Here is a 14,225-nt window from a genome sequence, read left to right on the forward strand (position 1 = left end):
CCTATGTGTCCTTCTCTTACCTGCTCCAGGGAAAGGCTCCAGGAACCCAGCCCCAAGAAATAAAAGCAGAGACGTCGTTAAAACATCCAGCAAAATTTATTTAATTACTTCTCTCATCATAGAAAAATAGGGCAGGTCTGTAAAAATCCACGTCCTCCTCGCGGGGCAGGAGGGCGATTGAAGCTCGAGGGATTTCAGCTGTGCCACCTGGCGGTGGCCCAGGCTGTGAGCCCCCAGCGGCGCCTTTCCTCCCTCACAAAGCAACATTTGCCAGGGACGCGTCTGCCCCTGCGTTACCAACTACGTGCATCACCACAAGGCTCAGCTCCTCGGGGGCTTCTATTGCTTTGTATTAAAAAGAACACCCAACCGAGGGGTCTGAGGCAAAATCTTGGATAAAAAATTAACCCCTGGAAAGGCTCCGCTTGACTTGAGCCAGGTAGAAGCAGGAGCTTGAACAATCTCAAGCTGCAGCGCTCCGACCAAGCAACCTGGAGCTGAGGAACAGCATCACAGGGGGAAAGCCCCCGTAAAATAAATAGCTGCTGCTGCAGGAGGGGGTAGCAAGAACATGATTACTGAGAACAAACCCTGCTGCAGGTGGAGGGGGGGGGGTCCAACAACCCCCCGTGAGCCGCAAATGGCTCCTGCGCTGCTCCACCTGGTGCGTGTGGTGGCTACGGCCACGAGCGTGCCGACAGCAGCAGCGGCATGCGACACGTTAAAACATCGTCCCGGCAAGCGTTAGTCTGCAAAACTGACATCGAGAGGGCTTCACAATGATTTCAGGGATTTATGAAATAAAATCACGGCTGGTTATGTGTGTGTATGTATAAAAAAACAAAACAAACAAAAAAAAAAAACCACTGTGGTTCTAAGGGGGAGCAGTGAGAGCTCCCGGCAGCGTGGGGCTGCAGCTACTGGGCTACCTTCCTGATCGGTACGGCCACGTCCCGACCTGAAGCGAGATGAAGCCAGGCACATCTCAACGAGCACAAGCAGGAAAAGACCGCAGAGAAATTTCGCTCCCTTCTCCCTTTCCGGGGTTTTATGGCTACAAAGAGAGGTCAGGCCAGCGAGGCCCCGGCGCGCTCCTCCAGCGCTAGGAGAGCTCCCGGCTGCTCGCCGCGAGCACGGCCCTGGCAGCGAGGGGCTGATCCTTCCTTCAGTTCCCCAAAGCATCTACACAAGCCAAGAGCAGCCTCTTGCCCTTCTGAGGGCTGCTTCAGGGGGAGGCAGGGAGAGCCTGCAGCTGTGGAACCCGCCTCCTAGTCCACGTCAAAACAGCTTTTAGCATGCCTGCTTTTTTCATTTCCCTTCTCCCAGGGTCAAAAGGGTTTTTAGCACAGGCCTGAGGTTACGGAGCAGCGCTGTTCTGCCAGCCGAGCTGTGGCTGGGGAGAGTCCGTGGCACAGGCAAAGCCAACCACGCCACGCCTGCCTGAACTAAGGACTCTCTGGTGTCTGAAAAAGACACGTTCAAAACACTTTTTCCTTTTTTCCCTTTGCGAAGTCCCTAGAAGTATTTGGTAACATCAGCTGTGACAGTACCTGTGGAGCAGAGCTGTTTGCACAGCCTCGTTTTTGGTTCTGTAGTCGCAATAAATAATCGGAGAAGCTTTAGGAACAGCCCCGAGGGACACGGCCCAGCCTCTCCTGGCGTCCGTCACCCGGGCAGGAGGCGCCCAGCTCCGGCAGGGGTCGAGGAGGCGGCAGACCCGGAGCCGCCGGCGAGGGAAGGCTCAGTACAGCTGGCTCTTCAGTTGGTGCAGGACCCCGATGACAACGTCCCGGAGGGTCTGGGGCAGAGAGGAGACACGGTGAGCTGTTGCAGGGGAGGAGCAGCCCTTCCCTGGCGAGCCGCTCCTGCTAAAAATCCCTGTCGGGGGGCACAGGTGGTGCTGCAGGGCACGGCACCTGCACGGAAGTGATCACACCTCCGTGGTCCTGGGCTGCAGGGACTCAGCACAGCAAGGACCTGGCCCTGCCTGCGTGCCTCGTCACCCCCCTCGAAGGCCTCTTAATTCCCAGCAAACCTTTGGGTGTCTTAAGGATGTGCTGGGGAACGAGCAGGACCCCTCCTGAAGTGTTTTACAGGGGCCAGCTTCCAGCCCCAAGCCAGCCCAGCAGCTGGGATCGCACAGTCACAGAACCACTAGGGCTGGAAAAGCCCTCCAAGATCCTCTGGTCTGAGCGTCCCCTAAACCAGCGTCACCACCACGCCCTGTCCCCAAAGCACCACGTCCAACCTTTCCCTGCACACCCCCAGGGACGGGGACGCCGCCACCTCCCTGGGCAACCCGTCCCAACGCCTGGCTGCTCTTCCTGAGAAGAAACGTCTCCTAACGCCCCCCCGACCACCACCTCCCGTTCTCCGCCGTGCCCCAGCCCGGTGCTGGTCCCCCTCTGCCCTTCCTGAAGCCCCAGGGGGAAGGGAAAGCCCTGAGCTCCGGCTAGGTGCAGACGCACACCACGTCCTCTGCCCCGTCTGCGCCTCCCCGCCCCGTGCTCACCTGGGGCTTGCAGTGCTCCTCAATCCAGCTGAAGACACACGCCGAGAGCTCCTGGAAGCTCGTGACCGAGATGGAGGCGTTGAAGGACTGGAAGAGGGAATCCATGATGCCTTGGAAAACGTTGAACTTCACCTGGTCGGAGATCTGGTCCTTCCCCTCGTTGGGGTTGTCCTGATGAGCTTTCACGATCTGCTCGTAGTTCCTGCAAGGAGCCAGGAGCCCCGCGCTCAGCCCCGCTGAGCTGCAGCCCCGGACACGACCGCGAGGCTGCGCAAGGTCCTGCGAGTGAATAAACTCTGGGGAGCTGCAGCCTCCCTGACGCAGGGAGCAGATTCAGTTTTGGCCTCGGATCCACTTGAGATACAACCCCACCCATCGGCCTGAGACAGACTAACGAGCCCCTAACGAGGCGTGACGGCAGCGGGGAGGCACAGGATTGGTACCCCGGGTGCTGAGCTGCCCGGGGAGGGGAGCACCAAAGGAGCCTCGCAAGGACAGGGGAGAAAAGCAGCAGGAAGGAGAGGGCGGCGACCACACAGCTCTTTGCTTACACTTTCATGATCTTCAAGGCCATCACCTCTTTCCTGAGGATAGAAACTTCCTCTTCTTGCTTCTTCTTTTCCTTGTGCAGGAACTGGATGTAGTCAATGGCTGAGCGAGAAACCACAGCGCGAGGCGTTGGGAGCACGCACGACCCCCTGAGGCCCCCAAAAACAGCGGCAGACCCATGTCTGGGCACCGTCAGCTCCCGGCCGCCCTCATTCTCCCTTGGGAGGTGGAATCAGCCAGCACCTGGCCTCCCCCAGAGCGCCGCCACACCACGAGGTCCCCCCTGCGTGGCTCTGGCAGGGCGTTTTGGGGTTTGGGAGCACCCTTTTACCCTCTCCAACCCGCCTCAGGACTCACTTTTCTGGAGGACGATGGCCTTGCTCAGCTTCTGGGAGCCGATGGAGAAGTCCTGCTGCTGGCAGGTGGGGACGATGGCCTGCAAGTCGTCGTAGCCCTTCTGCGGGGAAGCAGAGCCACGCGTTCGGGGCGTGGGGTCACACCCCGCCCCACAGCTCACGCCTTCGGGGCGTGAGGCCGGGCGTCCCGTTAACGCGGGGGTTTCACGAGGGGCCAAAGCCCAGCTCCCACCACGCAGCCAGACAGCGCCAAGGAGGCGCGCGCAGGGCTCAGGAGAGCAAATCCAGCAGCAAAAACGAGGGGAAAGGGGCCAAAAAAAAAAAAAAAAGCAGGGTCCTGAGCGCCGCAGGGCCCCGGGAAGCGCTTCGGGTTACCTTGATGGCGTCTCGCCTCTTCTGCTCCGCCTGGGTGTGCGCCCGCCTGCGCTGGTCCTTGTAGGACTCCTTGTAGGGCTCCTGGTGGTAGTCGCTGTCTTCATCGTCTATGGGGCGACAAAAAACCGTGAGCACGTGAGCAGGGGGGGCTCAAGCCGGGCCCCCCTCCTCCCGCAGCTCTGCTGTGGCCCCCCCGAGGCAGCTCGGGGACCCCCCCGGGGCGCCGCCGGCTCTCTCCACGCGAGGCCGGGCAGGAGGACGCCTGCAGATCCCCGGGGAGGGCGCCCCGAGGGGTCCAAAGGCGCTGCTGGAGCCCCCCGCGCCCCGACGCGGCCCCTGCCGCCTCCCCTCGCCTCTCGGGGTGAACGAGGGAGCTGTGAGGGAGGGCAGAGCCGGCAGTGGTGGGCAGGGAGACAGACCCCAAAACCCACCCGTGATGGGGACAGAGAAGGCACCGAATGGGGGACAGACCCCAAAAACCACCCTTGTGGGGGACACAGGAGACAATGACCAGGGGACAGACCCCAAAACCCCCCTGTGATGGGGATGGAGGAAGCAATAACTGGGGGACAGACCCCAAAACCCCCCTGTGGGGGGAATAGAGGAGGCAATAACTGGGGAACAGCCCCCGAGATCCACCCGTGCTGGGGATGGAGGAGGCACCGACCAGGGGGCTGACCCCAAAACCCACCCGTGATGGGGACAGAGAAGACAATGACCTGGGAACAGACCCCAAAACCCAATGGTACGGGGGACGGAGGAGACAGCGACCAGGGGACAGACCCCAACCCCCCCCCCCCCCCCGTCATAGGGACGGAGGACGCACCGACCGGGGAACCGACCCCAACCCCCCCCCCCACGTTTTGGGGACAGAATCGGAAAGAACCGGGGCCAGCCCCGGGCACCCACCCGTGTTGGGGACGGACGAGGCGCTGGTGGAGCCGATGCTGTTGGCGCGGGACACGACGCTCCCCTTGCGGGCGCAGTCCCCGAGCAGCGCTGCGAGCGAGCGGGCGGCCGGTGAGGGGCGAGGGGCGGCCACGGGCCCCCCCCCGCAGCCCCCCGCGGCCCCGGGGAGCCCCGGGCCCGGCCCGGCCGCGGCCCCGAGCCCCGGCGGCACCTACCCGAGTCCAGGCCGTTGTCACCGTAGGCGGCGTCCACCTTGGGGCGGCAGGGAGAAGGCGGCGGTCAGCACAACCGGACCGAACCGGGCCCAACCGGACCGAACCGGGCCCAACCGAGCTCAACCGGACCCAACCGGGTCAGACCGAGTCCAACCGCGCCCAGCCGGGCTCAACCGGACCCAACCGGGCTCAATCGAGCCCAACCGGACCGAATCGGGCTCAACCGGGACGAATCGGGCCCAACCGAGCTCAACCGGGCCCAACCGAGCTCAACCGGGCCCAACCGGGTCAGACCGAGCCCAACCGGACCCAGCCGGGCTCAACCGGGCCCAACCGAGCCGAACCGGGGCCACCCGGGACGAACCGGGCCCACCCGGGCCCCCTCGACCTCCGCTCCCCCCCCCGCCCTCTGCCCCCTGCCCCTCACCTTGACCTTTGACCCCCCGCAGCCCCGCACCGGGAGGCCCGGGCCCGGTTCCCGGTTCCCCCCCCCCCCCGGGGCTCACCTTGCCCCACGAGTCCTCGGCCGCGGCCCCGGGCGGCTCCGCCATCTTCCGCCCGCCCCGGTCACGTGAGCGCCGCGGGGGGTTGTGGGAAATGCAGTCCCGAGGCGCCGCCAGGGGGCGCCCGGACGGGACCGGGGGGCGGGGGGGGGCGGGGTCCCGGGTCGCTGCCCGGTGCTTGCGTAACGGCGCTGACGTCAGCGTGACGCAGGGGGCGCCGGGCCCGGGGCAGAGGCCGTCGGCCGCGGCCTTCCCTTGGCCTCGACCCCAGCGGGGGGGGGCCCGGGCACGGCCGGGGGGGGGGTGCGGAGCGGGACCGGACCGGGACGGGGGCAGCAGACACGGGGACGGGGACAAGACAGGGGACGGGACAGGGGACAGCACGGGGACGGGGGCAGGGACGGGACGGGAACGGGACGGGGATGGGGGCAGCACAGGGACAGGACAGGGGACGGGGAACAGCGCGGGGATGGGGACAGCAAGGGGACAGGGACGGGACAGGGGCAGCAAGGGGATGGGGATGGGGGTAGGACGGGGATGGGGGCAGCACAGGGACGGGACCGGGACAGGGGACAGCATGGGGACAGGATGGGACAAGGACAGGGGCAGCAAGGGGACAGGGATGAGACCCAGATGGGAAACGGGCAGCAAGGGGATGGGGACGGGACAGGAACGGGACAGGGATGGGGGATAGGACAGGGGACAGCACGGGGACAGGATGGGGACGGGGACAGGGAGCAGCAAGGGGCAGCATGGGGATGGGGACGGCATGGGGACAGGGATGGGACAGGGATGTGGGCAGCACAGGGCAGGGACAGGGACAGGATGGGGACAGGGACAGGGGAGCGACAAGGGGCAGCACGAGGATGGGGGCAGCATGGGGACAGGGATGGGACACGGGCAGCAAGGGGATGGGGACAGGGACATGGATGGGACGGGGACAGCACAGGGATGGGACAGGGACAGCATGGGGACGGGGAGCAGGATGGGGACAGCAAAGGGAATGGGGACGGGACAGGGGTAGCACGGGGACAGAGATGGGACAGGGATGGGGTGCAGCACGGGGACAGGACAGGGATGGGGACAGCAAGGGGACAAGGGGCAGCACGGGGAGAAAAAATCATCCCAAGCCAGTCCGTGCACCACGTTTTATTGGCGAAGCGCTACAAACAGAGCGTCCGCACGGTCCGCGAACAGGCCTGGCCCACGGGCATTTGGTCCTCGTGTCGACAGCGTTCAACAGAAGCGGGGCTTAGAAAAAATAACTTATCTCTGGGGAGGTTAAATAGCCATAAATAGGGGGAGGCCCTCAGCGGGGCTGACGGCGGGGGTCCGGCCGAGCTCAGGCCCGGCGCGCTGCTCGCTGCGCGGGGCGGGCGGCAGCCTGCGGCCCGAAGAGCTCCCGCGCCCGGCCCTCGAAGGCGGCCACCATCTGCTTCGCCACCTCGTCCAGGAAGAGCCCGGCCAGCCGGGAGTGCAGCGCCGAGCGGAACTCGAAGGAGACCTGGCAGGAGGCGGAGAGGTGCCGGGGAGGCTCGGAGGAACGGCGCGGGGCTGGCAGGCCCCCCAAAAAAGCCTGCCCCGGCCCCCGGCGCCGTGCACTCACCGAGAAATCCAGCAAGCAGGTGTCCGTCCGTCCCGGCAGCCCTGGCCCGAAGCGCCACAGCGTCTCCAGGTGCCTGAAGAGCCGGCAATCGCTGCTCACCGCCTGCGGGAGGGCAAAAAGCTGCTGGGAGCCCAGGCGCCGTGCACCCAGCGCCGAGCGGAGCAGCAGAAACGGCCCCGGCCCCATCCCCAGGTGTCAGCCAGGGGACTCGCAGGCGGGACACGGGGCTGCACGCCTGCCGGAGCGCTTTTAGGGCAGGGGCAGCGTTGATGGGGGCAGCTTTCCTTCCACAGGAGCGGAGCGGGGTCTCCGGATCCGGGCTGCATCGCAGCCCCTCGCCCCCGGTGCCCCCTGCACCCAGCTCTCCCCTCCCCACATCGATCTGCCGAGCCCCAGCCCTCGGATGCAAACCCCAAAGCCAAAAGGTGGGGGGAACGCCACGGCTTACCCGGATCTGCCGGGGCCCCAGGGCCACCTCGGAGAGGTACCGCTCGTGGAGGGGCGGGAAGCCGACCTCGAGCTCGGCCCGCAGCACGTGGCCGCGGCGGGACAGCACGGCCGAGCGGCGGCACCACGGCACGAAGAGCCGGTAGTCCCCGACGTTGGCCACCAGCTCGTACATCTGCTTCGCCGAATACCTGGGGGGGGTGAAAAAAAAAACACACGGGTCAGCACCAGCACCTCGCACCCGCCCGGTAACCGGGTTCCCCCCCCCCGCCAGGCTCCGGTGCCGAACTCACCCCAGGATGCGCTGCTCCCGGTACCCGGTGGGACCGGAGCCCACCAGGCTGAGGAACGGCCGCGCCGGCTGCGGGCACGGGGACCGGTGGGGACCGGGGCACCTGGAGAAGATAAAAAGGGGGGGGTCAGAAAACCGGAGCTGCTGCCCCCACCCCCGGTGCTCTGCACCGACCCCGGTCCCGGTGCCCCGGTGCCGGTCCCGGTGTCCCGGTCTCGGTCCCGGTGCCCGGTGCCGGTGTCTCACCGGGCAGCAGCCCCGAGCAGCGTCCGTCCGCACCCGGCCATGGCTTGGCTCTGCTCTGCGGGGCCCCGCGCCCTGTGCCGGTACCGGGGCGGGACGGCCCCGTGCGCCCGGCGACATCACGGGGGGAGCGCCGGGGGCGGGACCGGGCGCTCCGCCCCCTCCCCGCGCTGGGACCGGCACCGGCACCGGGACCAGCACCACCGGGACCAGCACCGGGACTGGCACCAGCACTGGGAGTGGGACTGGCACCGGGACCAGCACCGGGACTGGCACCGGCACCGGGACCAGGACCCTCCGGGGCTCCTGTCCCACTCCCGGTGGAGCCACCCCCGGTGCAACGGGAACGGAGAGGGGAGCCCCGGGACGAGGCACCAGGGACGGCACCGGGAGCAGGGCAGAGCCCCGAGCAGCCCCGGCCGTGGGCTGGTGACACCGGGGGGGACACCGGGATGGTGGCACCGGGGGGACACCCCAGGGGGCTGCTGCCCCCCTACGAGCGGGGAAAAAGCCCCCGGGGTGGCGGCGGTGGGGTCAGCCCCTGGGTGAACGGCTGGCAAAGGGGACAAAAACACCCCGCAGACACTGCCAAGGAAAACTGCTCTTTAACTGTCACACGGCGACGGGTTCACAGCGCCTAGGGCCTGTCCCCAGCCCTTTGGGGTTGGCTTCGGGAGGTGCCCCCTGCTCTCGGGAGGTGCAGGCACCAGCGGGGGCTCAGCCCTTCGGCCCAAGGCGCCGCTGCAGCAATTCCAGCTCATTCCCGCTCCTGGGGTCACGGTGTCCGGCAGCAGCAGCAGCAGGGCAGGGCGCTCCCGGCCCCTCTGCGGGGTGGGGATGCAGCGGGGGGGTGTGGGGGGGTCAGCCCCAGCCCCTCCGCACCCGGCTCACGACGGCTCTGCCCTCGCCCCACGTCCCACCGCTGCTCGAGGCGGGGGTGCCCCGCGGGGCCGTTAGGAGGACGGCGATCCAGCCGCGGGCGCGTGGCTCATGCGCTGCTGCAGGAGGTCCCAGGCCTTCTCCACCTGCCAGGGAACGATCGTCAGGGGCAGGAACACCGCACAAAGCGCTCCCATACCTTCTGTCCCTTCCCTGCTTGATTTACAACCCTGAATTTTTAGGTTGGATATTAGGGAGAACTTCTTTGCCGAAAGGGTTGTTAGGCGTTGGAACGGGCTGCCCAGGGAGGTGGTCGAGTCACCATCCCTGGAGGCCTTTAAAAGACGTTTAGATGTAGAGCTCAGTGATACGGTTTAGCGGAGGACTTGGTAGTGTTAGGTCAGGGGTTGGACTGGGTGATCTTGGAGGTCTCTTCCAACCTGGATGATTCTGTGAATTCATCCGTCGTCCCACACCCAGAGGCAGCCTCGCGGGTGAGCCCCACCACGCAGCCCTCCGGTCCCCGTCCCGGTCTCTAGCAAGGGGTTGGGGTCCCCCCCTCGCCACCCCGGGGCAGCCCCCAGCCCGGCGTCCAGCAGCTCACCTGCTTGCGGGTGACGTCGGGCTCCCACAGCGTGCACAGCACCACCTGCGACTGCTCCACCCTCTGGCTGTTGCTCATCTGGCTCCGCAGCCGGCTGCGCGCAGCCTCCTCGCTCAGCCCGTCCCTGTCCATGATGCGCTTCACAGCCTGGGGGGACCGCGGGGGGGACACTCAGGGGCTCGGGGCCAGGGGGGGGAGGAGCGGGGAACATCCACCAGCAGCCAGCTGCGGGCAGCAGGGCATCACCCACCTCCTCCTCGGGGATGACGGCCGTCCACACCTCGTGCACCATCTCCTGCCAGCCAGCCTCCAGCAGCACGGCAGCATCCAGCACGCACACGGCTTTTCCTGCGGAGCGAGGCCGTCGCTCGTCGTTACTGGCCACGCAGGGCAGCGCGAGCGCTCCTCGTGCTGCGTTCAGGGGCTGCGTTTGCCTGAATGCCCTGTATCACGGAGGGCAGGTGCCCCCTGGACACCACAAGCCGATGCCCGCAGCCAAATGCCCACCGAGCCCCCAGGAGCTGGAAAGGTTCTGCTCCCAGAGGCAGCACACGCCGTGCTCCCTGCAGGGGCAGTACACCAAAAATGAACTCGGAGTCGCTTGGGAGAGAGAAAGCGATCTCCGCCCTACTTCAGAGCAGGAAGCTCGTGTGAAGTCCAGCTCCTTGCCCAGGATCTGCTTGGAAATGCGCTAGTAGCAGTGAAGATCCCCAGCAAAACGCAGGGGCTGAGCATGGGAAACCCTCGCAGCGCTGCTCAGAGCAGCAGACGCCCCGGGGGCTGGGGGACCCGGTGTGCAGCACAGGACTGAACGCCCAGTTTTCACGTCCCGGTTACCTTGAGCATCGGCTTCCCCGATCTCCTTCCTGACCAGCCGGGCTATCTCAGGCCACACGATGTCCGTGAGGCTCTTCAGCCGCTCCTGGAAAGGAACCACGGCGGGGTCAGAGCTCCTGGGGGGCTAACGAGGGAAACGCTGGGGGCAGAAAGCAGTCCCAGGGGACACCGGGAGAGACGCTGGGCTAAAGGCTCTCTCGCGCCTACCGACGGGCTGTGGGCTCTTTTCCCTTTCCCATCCCTGCTCTGCCGGGCACGGCACAATTCCAGCACGAGGAGCGCTTTGCAGAGCCACCCTTGCACAGCAGCATCCCCGTGGGACCCGCCAGCCCCCGAGGGACCCTCAGGAGAAGCCTTCACGCCTGGGCTGCGGCAGCACCAGCGAGCGTAGGCTCACGTTCAGCTGCGGCGTCACCGAGCCCCACTTGCCACGGGTCCAAGTCCCCCAACGGCCAGAGAGCACGGGTGACGTGCGCGGCGCGGCTTTGGCTCGGCGCTGGGTGAAGGACAGGGGGAAGCGGGGCTTGGGAAGCAGCAGCAGCAGCTGCCAGGGGTGCCGGGGGCACGTCCTGCACGACTGCTGACGCGGCGACGGAGAAGCGATCTCCGTGTCCTGCCCTCGCCATCCACGCTGCCAGGAATACGGTCAGGAACGTGGCAGCAGCTCAAAGGGCTGCAGACCAAGAAGCCCCGGCACAGAGGGAGAGCTCTTTGCTCGGGAGATTAAATATTGACATTCCCCGCGCTGCTTTTACCTGGTTTCCAAACACTTTGGCCCCAAGGACTTTCCTGTTAATCGTCCCGTCTTCGTTCAAGATTTCTGGAAGACAGAAGGGGAACGTGTTTGGGACGGGATGAACCCAGCTGACGCCCCCGTGGTACGATTAGGCCCACGGGGCAGAGCAGGACTTCAGCACAGGACCCTAAAGGGCCCCACGGTGCAGGATCTGACCCAGGATCTCCTTATCACACTCCAGAAGAGGACGGACACGCAGCAGCTCAGCCCAGGCTTCCAAACCAGCCACTTTAAAGCAGCCCCGACACGGGGCACGGAGGACTCGGGGAAAACTTTGCCCCGCCGGGACCACCCAGCCGTCCCCACGGAGCCCTACCTGCCCCAAACGCTGCCACCACCCGCTCGTAGGCAGGGCCCCCGGGGAGGTAGACGGCGTGGCCCAGCTTGTCGGCGTCGATGAGGAAGGCTCCGAGCTGCCCCAGCAGCCTGGCGATGGAGGTTTTGCCGCTCCCGGTGCCTCCGGTCAGGCCGATCACATAGGGGCGAGACGGCAAGGTGGGGGCTTCCTGCGGGGACGGGGGCTGCTGTCAGGCGGGGGGGTGGCGCACGAGGATCCCGCGGGCATCGTGGCAGCTCCCGGCCCTGCAGAGCGGGGGCTTGTCCTTCCCCGGGGCTGGGACACGGCGAAGGCAGGCAGGCAGACCTCCAAACGTCCCCTCTGCGGCAGGGGACGGGCTGGCTCCAGCAGCCCAGGCTGCCGTCCCTGCAGCTCCCCAGCTTCACAGGGGCATCGAGCTTTCACCCCGTAACTCACCCAAATGGGCACCGGGGCAAACCCCGACCAGCGCCTGCTTTCTGCCCCGTATTTCGCCCAGATTTGCTCCATGCCTCGGGCCAGGAGTTCAGGCCAGGAGCACCACGGGCATCTTTAGGGACGCTTCCCAAAGCCAGGAGTGGGGTCCAGCCCGTTCCTGGGTCCCACAGCCCCTCCGGACCCCTAACACCATTATAAGCCCTCCGAGCATTCTCCCCTCACCCGCGGGGGCCGCAGCAGCGTCCCGAGCAGCCTCTGCCGCAGGCTGGAGGAACTGATCTTCTCCTCCTCGTTCTGGCCGTGCTCGGGGTCCTTGATCAGCTGGATCTCAAAGAGCTCCAGCGCAGCGAGCCCCTGCCAGGAGAAGGCACCCACTGAGCCGCCGGCGGCCCCCGCAGGCGGCGGTGGGGCTGGGAGGTCTCAGCCCCCTCCCCAAATTACATTCTCGAGTCTCTTCTTGTTCACCGCCTCCCCGCCCTTGCGCGTCTCCTCGCTGACGACGATGCAGCGCAGCTCGGGGTCCGTGACCGCGGGGCCGTAGGGGTCGGCCAGGGGCACAATGTCATAAAGCACCGAGGGCTTCACGTCCGCCAGGAACTCGCGCAGCTTGGCGGCCCGCAGCTCGTAGGGCTCGATCAGCTCCTTCAGCACCTTGTCTGCAGGGCGCGGGTGAGGGCGGAGGGGCTGAGCGCGGGGCCGCGACGCGCGCGGCTCCGGGGCGGCGATGGAAAATGGGAAGGGAGAGGGGGAGAGGAACCTGTCCTGGGGTTCGGGGGCCTGCCTTCTCCAAATCCCGGTGGGTCTCCCGCTGCCACCCCAAATCCCGGTGGGTCTCCCGCTGCCACCCTACCCGCGGTGGCACTGGGGCGCGGGGACACTGGGGTGCAGGACCCTCAACCCCCTTCCCACCGGCCTCCCCCCAAGACCCTCCAGGCTTCCCAAGTGCTTTCACGGGGCAAACTCCCCACCAACCCCAACCCCCCCCCGTGACCCTCTCCCACCTCCCCTACCCCCGGGGCCGTCCCCGCGCCCTCCCCACATCCCCAGCAGCCCGCCGCCAGCCCCCGCGGCACTCACGGCGGAGCAGCTCCCCGTCCGCCACCCCGACCAGGAGCCTCCGGCGGGCCAGGACGCAGCAGGCGCTGAGCAGCAGCCGGTGGGCGCCGTGCAGCCGGTCGAAGGTGCCCCCGACCACCACGTCGGGGTAGGCGGGCAGCTCCCCCTCGGAGCCCTCGGGGGTCGCCCGGGGGCCGTCGGGGCCGTCCAGCAGCAGGGCCGGTAAACCGGGGGGGCAACCGTAAGCGGCGGCCGCCAGCTGCCGGAGCCCGAAGCTCACCGGCCCCTCGTCGCCCGCCCCCCCGTCGGCCAGCAGGACCCGGGGCGGCTCCGCCAGGCGGTGCCCGTGGCCCAGCAGGACTCGCACGTCCAGCCCCCGGTGCGCCGCCGCCGCCGAGTAGAGGGCGGCCAAAGCCCGGAGCAGGGCCGGGGCTGGCGGCGGGGCGGCGGGGAGCGGCGCGGGGCCCCCCAGGAGCAGCCCCGGCTGCAGGTGCACGTAGAGCGGCCCCGCCACCGGCCCCGCCGCCGCCGCCAGGGCAGCCGCCGCCCGGCCCGGTACCGAGCCCAGCGGGGCCGTCAGCACCAGCAGCCCCGACGGGAACGGCGCCATGGCCCCGCCGGAAGACGGAGCCCGCCCGGAACGCGTCACCGGCCCGCCCCGGCGCCGCCCCGGCAGCGGAGCGGGGCCGGCATCGCCGCCCCGGGGGGGGTTTGGGGCGGCGGAGGGGACGCGAGGGGCCGGGACCGCCCGGTAGAGCCCCGGGGCTGCTCGCTGCAGGCTCGGTTCTGCCCGCTGCAGGCTCGGTGCCGCCGCTGCAGGCTCGGTGCTGCCCGCTGGGGGCTCCGTTCCGCCGCTGGAGGCTCGGTGCCGCCGCCGGAGGCTCGGTACCGGCTGCCCCCACCCCGCTACTGCATGCTGGAGCCCCGGTACTGCCGCCCGTACCCCGCTATCGGCTGCTCAAACAGCCCCGGTAGTGCCCGCTGGAGCCCCGGTACCAGTCACTGAAACAGCCCCGGTACCGGCTGCCCAGCCCCAGTACCGGCTTCCCAGTCCCAGTACCAGCTGCCCACCCAGCCCCAGTACCGGCTGCCCAGCCCCAGTACCGGCTGCCCACCCAGCCCCATTATCACCCCCTTGATCCCCCATACCCCCCACTCGAGCCACCCCCCCCCCACGGGAGCCCCAGTACCAGCCACCCACTGCTGGCGATGCCCACCCCCCACCCCCCACCCCCCCATCCTTGCCCCCTGCCGGTGCTGCCCTGCCCCACAAACAGCAGGGACGGAGCCGG

General features: G+C 67.5%; 3 protein-coding genes across 5 annotated transcripts; all 3 read right to left on the bottom strand.

The window, feature by feature from the left end:
* Window positions 1-77: 77 nt before the first annotated feature.
* On the bottom strand, window positions 78-5,546 carry MLX (MAX dimerization protein MLX). The gene is made up of 8 exons (XM_066981435.1): window positions 5,423-5,546; window positions 4,917-4,953; window positions 4,702-4,791; window positions 3,793-3,899; window positions 3,419-3,518; window positions 3,064-3,163; window positions 2,513-2,714; window positions 78-1,798 (listed from the first exon to the last, which is right to left on the bottom strand). The coding sequence occupies exons 1-8, from the start codon at window positions 5,465-5,467 to the stop codon at window positions 1,742-1,744; spliced, it is 738 nt and encodes a 245-aa protein (XP_066837536.1). The 5' UTR covers window positions 5,468-5,546; the 3' UTR covers window positions 78-1,741.
* Window positions 5,547-6,552: 1,006 nt separating this feature from the next.
* Window positions 6,553-8,457, bottom strand: LOC125180625 (coenzyme Q-binding protein COQ10 homolog A, mitochondrial-like). The gene is made up of 5 exons (XM_048051854.2): window positions 8,011-8,457; window positions 7,766-7,867; window positions 7,474-7,663; window positions 7,026-7,127; window positions 6,553-6,923 (listed from the first exon to the last, which is right to left on the bottom strand). Exons 1-5 carry the CDS (start codon window positions 8,049-8,051, stop codon window positions 6,762-6,764), a joined length of 597 nt encoding a protein of 198 aa, XP_047907811.2. The 5' UTR covers window positions 8,052-8,457; the 3' UTR covers window positions 6,553-6,761.
* COASY (Coenzyme A synthase) lies at window positions 7,764-13,575 on the bottom strand. Of its 3 annotated transcripts, XR_007159364.2 has the most exons (10): window positions 12,955-13,572; window positions 12,319-12,533; window positions 12,100-12,231; window positions 11,440-11,629; window positions 11,083-11,147; window positions 10,328-10,412; window positions 9,741-9,838; window positions 9,491-9,637; window positions 8,890-9,032; window positions 7,764-7,867 (listed from the first exon to the last, which is right to left on the bottom strand). XR_007159364.2 is itself a non-coding variant. In XM_048051851.2 (9 exons), the coding sequence occupies exons 1-9, from the start codon at window positions 13,541-13,543 to the stop codon at window positions 8,961-8,963; spliced, it is 1,593 nt and encodes a 530-aa protein (XP_047907808.2). In that variant the 5' UTR covers window positions 13,544-13,573; the 3' UTR covers window positions 8,597-8,960. The 3 variants fall into 3 exon arrangements, 2 of the variants coding, with proteins under 2 accessions (XP_047907808.2, XP_066837655.1); XM_048051851.2 differs by lacking the exon at window positions 7,764-7,867 and having other exon boundaries at window positions 8,597-9,032; window positions 12,955-13,573; XM_066981554.1 differs by lacking the exons at window positions 7,764-7,867; window positions 8,890-9,032; window positions 9,491-9,637; window positions 9,741-9,838 and having other exon boundaries at window positions 10,328-10,958; window positions 12,955-13,575.
* Between the last annotated feature and the right edge of the window lie 650 nt (window positions 13,576-14,225).

The sequence above is a fragment of the Anser cygnoides genome, chromosome 22, assembly GCF_040182565.1.
Source record: "Anser cygnoides isolate HZ-2024a breed goose chromosome 22, Taihu_goose_T2T_genome, whole genome shotgun sequence".
Lineage (NCBI taxonomy): Eukaryota > Metazoa > Chordata > Aves > Anseriformes > Anatidae > Anser > Anser cygnoides.